Raw genomic sequence first — 6,886 nt, 5'->3', positions numbered from 1 at the left:
AAATGAGTCTTTTACCTCCTTTCAAGTGGAATGGCCTTGGGAGAGCTGCAGGTTTGTGTAAGCCCTCCTGGAAGAATGAATATAGGTGAAGTCTCAGGTAACTGGCAGTGGAGAACTGTCCATTGCCACACTTGGGAATGAAGCCTGTGGGTTTCTGTAAATGTGTGCAGTCAAAAGCACTTGTAAAAATATTGCAGTCAAAAGCACTTGTAAAAATATTTTAGAAATGCAGAATACCTGTAGGAACTCAGCCAAGTGCTGGTGTCTGTTGGAAAGAGCAAACAGATGAACACTTCAGTGAGGTGTTCCTGGTTCTGCTGGAGCTGGAGAGGCTCTGGATGTGCCTCCTGGTGCAGAAGGGCTCATTGGTCAGTGCCAGGGCTGTGCCAGGGCTGCAGGTCAGGTTTGGTGCCAGGAGCAGCTCTCTGCTCCCAGCTTTGGGTGGGCTTGGCTCAGCTCCTGTTTGCTGGGGATTCCAGCACACAGTACCTTGTGCCCCTCACCCCAAGGAGCTCTAGACATGGCAAGTGGGAGTCAAAAGCAAGTCCAGCTTGCTGCCTGTTTCATTTTTTGTGATTTCCATACCTATGGTAACTACCTGGGATTTTTTATTTGTGTTTTCTGCACTGAATGACATCTGCCCATAGTCAGCCTTTAAAATTAAGGTGCACAGCTGTACCCTTTTACAACTGCACGTTTATACAATTATTTTTATTAATTTTTCAGCACATTTGAACTTTAACACAGAGTGCCCAGATGACCTGTGGCTGTTGTGAGAGGGTTTCTCTTTTGTAAATAAGCAAAATACAGCAAAGAGACCAAAAAGAAGAGGAGATGCAGACAAAGGAAGCTGTAAAATAACTAGTACAGACATTCTCATAATCTTTTTCCCTGGGGCAGTGCCATGGGAATGCTGTAACAGGTGCTTAAGTGGAGATTCTAGATAGGCAAACATCTTTAAAGGAAACTTATTAAAGAGCTTTCATCTAAGCTAATATTTTTAGTCTTTTGAGATTCCTATGATCTCTAAATCCTTCAGTGACTTCAGCTGTAATAAAACTTCATTTAGAATTTCTGTCTGAACTCCCTGCTCCTCCACAGGAGGTTCTGGGCTGGATGAAACAGGAATGATGGAAAAGGACCTCCTGTCAGGTAAACACTGAGCTCATTAAGTGCTGCAAGCTCAAAGAGCTTGGCTGTGGGAGCAGCCCAGCCTGGGAGACAGCCTGTCTGATCAGCTGCCCAGAGAGCAGGAGCCTCTCTTGGGTAAAGGCAGAAAGTCCATGGAAATGTTTTGTCTGGAGGCCTGGTAAGAAACCTGGTCTTCAGCATGTGATTTTATAGAATTAAGCAAATGGGAATTCAGGACAGGTGAAGTTGAGAGAAATAGGTGGGGTGTGGGGGTGTTTGTGGGTCTCCAGGACGAGGGGAGAGATGAGAATCTTGACTCCATGTTTCAGAAGGTTGATATATTATTATATTATATTATAGTATAGTATATTATAGTATAGTATACTATAGTATATTATAGTATATTATACTATAGTATACTGTAGCATATTATACTATAGTATATTATACTATACTATATTATATCACATCATATCATATAACATATAATATATTTATTATATTATATTTATTATATTATATACTAAAACTATACTAAAGAATGAGAAAGGATTTCATCAGAAGGTTAGAAAAGAATGAGTAATAAAATCTTGTGACTGACCAGTGAGTCTGACACAGCTGGACCATGATTGTTTTTACTTGATGACCAATCTACATGAGACCAATCAAAGATGCCCCTGTTGCTAAGCCATCTCCAGACCACATTCCATAGCCATCAGAGAGTTATTGTTTACATTTCTTTTCTGAGGCTTCTCAGGAGAAAAATCCTAGCAAAAGGATTTTCATGCAGTGTGTCAGTAACAGTGAGGTTTGGCACGTCCTGAGCTCCCCCAGAGCCCCTTCCTCTGACAGCTGTGGGGAGGCTCTGGGGGGATTCAGCTCCTCTGATCCAGTGCCACTCTGAGAGCTGCAGTGGCAGCGCGTGCTGGGATTTTCACCCCCTGTGACACCAGGCAGCTCTGTGCTGCTGGCACCTGGGATGTGCTCCCTGTCCCTGTGTGTCACTGCCTGCAGCTGCTCCAGCTCCTCCTGCTGGGTTTGACCACACACCTGCCTTCAAATCTTCACCTGCAGAGCAAGAACCAGGAGCAGAGGATCCTGGTTCACTTCCCTGTTCAGTTCTGAACTAGGATGTACCAGATGTCTCTGGTACCACTTTGCTCTGTGATTTGTCAGCTTGTGTTGCCTTTTTGACCATTCCAGCTGGATTTATGCTGGATTAAAGTGGCTGAATAACCGTGGATTTAGGGACACAACTGCAGCAGAACCTGCCTTTATTTTGGTGCTTTAGGAGATCTGCTGGCAAGCTGTTTAATTACCTAAATGCTCTGTGAGAAGCTGAGGAGTCCTGCTGCTCAGCCTTGCTTTTCCAAACTCCTGGTACCAGGGAAATGCACTGTTCCAGGCACTGTATGGGCCTGGATATTTTTGTTTTTCCATTGCACACAGCCATGGATGTCAGCTGTGTCTGAACCCCTTGGGGGATCTCTGCCTTAAACAATCCTGCTCGTGTCTTTTACAGCTGTTACTGAATATTTTGGGTAAAAATGGGCACTCCAGGTTCTCTTGGTTAATCCATAAACACTGCAAGTGTGCATTCTCCTCCATGCTGTGTACTTTATTTTCAGTTTGCCTCCCTGTAAAATACTTACTCTGGGGTTGCAGCCTTAGTGGTGGTTTGTAACATCCTTCCCTAGGCTTTTTTGTCTTTTAAACAATTCCAGCTGGCAGAGGAGGACAGAGCACTTCCCTGAGTGTTCCCATGATCACAAGTGAGGAGCAGAACCCTGTGACAGTGTCTGTGACAATGTGCCAGGTTTCCTTCCTGGATGCAGGGGGCCGCAGGAGGCACAGACTATACCTGGGAAGGGAGATCCCTCCTGGCATGGCTGCACAGCTGGGCAGGCACAGGCCACCTCCAGAGTCTCTGGCCTTGGGGTCTCAGAGTTCAGTAGCTGAAAGTGAGGAGTTCCTTCCCATGGCCATCTGATGAACAGCTTCCTAATGAAACTCCCTCCTTCCCTCATTCCACAGGTTTGGCTTAATTGCAGGAAACTTGGCTTCCTGTTTCTCCCTGTCCTGGGGGCTGCTGTGTTGGATAATGTGATAATGGAACTGTGTTGGTATTGAAGCTGTTTTCAAATAAGACTTTGGGAGCTTGACAGAACACGGGAGGGTGAAATTAAACCTCAGCTCGTGGGATTTGGGTGGCTGGAAATGGCAAAGAGAAAATGGAGGGGAGGAGCAGTGAGAGCAAACTGGTTGTGCTTCACCTGGCCTGGGATCAAAGGAACTTGTGCAGATTTTGGGTGCTCTTAGGTCAGCAGGGGTTGTTTGTGTCAGAATTGGTGTGAGAGCAGCTACAGTGAGCCCTTTGCAGAAAGCTGCTGTGTTAGTTCTAAATAACTGATCCCTGATTTCTTAGGTACAGGCAGCTCTTGATGTGTGCTTTGTAGGAAGAAGGAAATAATGGATAATGCTTTATGTGCGTGTTTCATTCTGGTTTTCTGATAAAGCTGCAGGGCAGAGGGAGCTCTGTGGTGGAACAGAGTTTGTCTTGGATGCTGGTTATCTCAGACTGATCAGTGCAGATGAGGGAGTGTTAAACCTGCTTTGTGAGAAGGAACTTTCAGTTCCCTAACCCAGGTTATTACTGAGATAGTGTGGAAAAACAACACAACAACACAACATTAAACACTTTCAGAAACATTGGAAGGAGTTTGGTGAGGTAAGAACTGCACTCCTTTCTATCAACTGCACAGTGTTACGTTGCCAAGTCAATAATCCACAATCAAATGCAGTGAATTTTATTTGTATTAAAGCAAAGCATGCTGCTGCTGGGAGCTGTGTGTTGTGTTTCCTGTTGTGACCAAGGGCTCTTCTTGTTCTTGCAGAGTGACCAGCAGCTGGATTGTGCCTTGGATTTGATGAGGCGCCTGCCTCCACAGCAGATAGAGAAGAATCTCAGTGACCTCATTGACTTGGTGAGTACTGGGTGCTTCCCAGGAAGTGCCTGTTGACAAAGGCTTGGTATGTAAGAACTTCTGGGGCAACTGGAAGGTCTGGTGTGGTATTTTCAGGGTCCCCAGGACGAAGGAGGAATTGAGAGTCTGACTCCATGTTCTTAGAAGACTAATTTATTATGATATGATATTATGCTATACTAAAACTGTACTAAAGAATAGAGAAAGGATACAGAGAGAAGGTTACAAAGAATGATCATGAAAACTCATGACTGCTTCCAGAGTCCTGACACAGCTGGCTGTGATCGGTCATTAAGTCAAAACAATTCACATGAAACCAATCAGACAACCACCTGTGGGATAAACAATCTCCAGCCACATTCCAAAGCAGCAAAACACAGGAGAAGCAATCAGATCATTATTATTTTCGTTTTTCTCCGAGGCTCTTCAGCTTCCCAGGAGAAGAAATCCTGGCAAGAGGATTTTTCTAGAAAATATGGCAGTGGCAGTCTGGTGATTTGTCTGTCCCCTTGTCTTTGGGCAAGGTTGAACAAACAACCACTGGCCAAGCAATGTCAGGAATGCAGGGGTTGTTTTGGGCTGTGTGTGCAGGGACACTTAGTGAGTGTGAGCAGTCATTAGCAGCTCTCCTAATGAGCTCAGCCCAGGTGCCAGCTTGGAGGCTGCTGCTGCAGTTTGGGACAGTGAGTGCAGATGGATGCAGGCCCTTGCACCTGGGTATTATCTCCTGATAAACAGCCTGCTGTGTGGAGCTCTGGGAGCTGCAGTGGCTGTGCTGCCCCACATGCTGCAAAGACACTGCTGAGAAGGTCTGGGCATCTGGAGAACACCCAAATCTATTTATAATTTGTGCTCTCTCAGATGTTCTGCAGTCTAGTGTCAAAAACCAAATCTGGCTGACCATCTTGTGTCTGATATCTTTTTTTTTGCTTGTCCCTGGAACTTTTTGTTGTCCTTTGCACACTGCTAGGGAGGAAAACTGATGTAAGAAGGATTTCTAGGCTTGTTGCAAGTGGCACATCCTGTGATGCACGTTTGGGCTGTAATAACCTGGTCTGTGCCAAATGTCCCTTCAAACAGAGTGTGGCACAGTTGCCTCTGGAGTAACTGAAGGTGTTACTGAAATAAGGATTTTATCTGTACAGGGTCTGCTAGTGGGAAAACTGGATTCTGTTGTCCACTCTAAATACATTGCTTATTTCTGACCTAAGCTTCTAAATTTGTGCAGAAGAGCAGCTGCTCACCAGGTAGAGATTTGGTTGGGAGGTGCTTCTAAAGTTGGTGTTGGTAAGCTGTGGTCAAAAAGTTGTGGCTGGCTTAAATTTATCAAACTCTAAACATTTCTTTTACTTATGTAAGCCAAGGTACAGGTAAGAGAGCTCTGGGGGTCAGGAAAGAAATTATTCCCTGCAGGAAAGGATTATTTCTCTCTCTTGAAACCATTTAATAATTGGCTACATCTGTGCCCCCAAAACCCTTGGCAACCTAAAGTATCATTTTTGTGGCTGTGGCTGGAGGTGGGACACAAGTAACTAAGTCTCTGATCTGATCTGGTGTGACATGGTTGGTTTTGTGATGAAATTGGGAAGACTGAGCCTGTGTTGGGGTCTGAGCAGCTCCCAGGACCACTCCAAACAAGGAGTTGTTTGGTCAGCCATGGTAAGCTTGACTGTGTAATTGGTCTGAGGTTTTTTAATGACTCAGAAAATTGCTGGGTACCTCTAAATGCTGGAATTACTTTTGGATGGTGCTCATTAGTGCTCTACATGCTTTCCATCAGCAACACATTCCCTGGGCTCCTTTTCACAGTGTAACATGAATCAGACCACTTTGGGGGCTGTTAGGAGGAGGGTCTGTGTCCCCCACACGAGGCAGTGCAGCCCCTCCTCTGGGGCTGAGATGAAATAATTTATTAAATCCAGCACGATTCCTTTATTGCTGAGACACCTGTAGAGCTGTTCTGCAGCCACTCTCAGCCTGAGCTCCTGGAGTGTGCCCTGGTTAGACAAGAGCAGTGGGTGCTCTGCCACCTCTGATGGCTCCAGAAACATCAGGAGCCAGACTGGAGCAAACAGATTTTTGACCTTTTTTTGGCAAATTTCATCCCGACCTTTACATCTGTCATTTTGATTCTGCTGCCTGTCCCATTAGCAGGCAATAACCTCCTTGGGGAAAAAGGGCAGACTCCAAATGCTCAATGAGCATGAGCAGGTTCATTGAACTGAGGGGAAGAATTGTAAAACATGGCACCCTGACTTCTTGGCTCCCTTGGGCTGGGTTTCCTTGCTCAGTCCACTGCCACAGTGGAGGAGATGGGAAGCAGAGGCTCATGTCAATATTTGGGGTGAAGTTTAGGGTATTACTTGAAGTCTGTTTGCAGCTCAGTGTGCCATGGTGTTTTCATAGGATTTAATCTCCAGACTGATGGTGGCTGCTTGCTTAAGATCCATTGAAAGGAGAGAAGATGGCTCAGAAATGTCATTGTATGTAAAGAGTTTTCCAAAACTGACACAGTAAGGAACAGACATCTCCTTCCCAGAGTCCCAGAATGGTTTGTGCTGGGAGGGACCTGTAAGCTCATCCAGTCCCACCACCTGCCATGGGCAGGGACAGCTTCCATGAGAGCACCTCATTCCCAGCCTTGTCCATCCTGGCCTTGGACACTCCAGGGATCCAGGGGCAGCCACAGCTTCTCTGGGCACCTGTGCAGACCCTCACAGGAAGGAATTTCTTCCCAATATCCCATCTAACCCTGCCCTGGTATGCTATTC

At 45.8% G+C, this 6,886-nt stretch overlaps 1 protein-coding gene across 2 annotated transcripts in view; it reads left to right on the top strand.

Moving 5' to 3' along the window:
• Positions 1 to 6,886, top strand: part of CAPZB (capping actin protein of muscle Z-line subunit beta) — a 72,230-nt gene that overhangs the window by 21,531 nt on the left and 43,813 nt on the right. For both annotated transcript variants that reach the window (XM_031062911.1, XM_031062912.1), the window contains exon 2: positions 4,026 to 4,115. In XM_031062911.1, the coding sequence (XP_030918771.1) occupies positions 4,026 to 4,115 (90 nt within the window). The remainder of the gene's footprint in view (positions 1 to 4,025; positions 4,116 to 6,886) is intronic.

This window comes from Geospiza fortis, unplaced genomic scaffold (genome assembly GCF_000277835.1).
Source record: "Geospiza fortis unplaced genomic scaffold, GeoFor_1.0 scaffold353, whole genome shotgun sequence".
In the NCBI taxonomy this organism is placed as follows: Eukaryota; Metazoa; Chordata; class Aves; order Passeriformes; family Thraupidae; genus Geospiza; species Geospiza fortis.
Note: the sequence above shows the minus strand (reverse complement) of the source record. Positions and strands in the feature narration are given on the sequence as shown.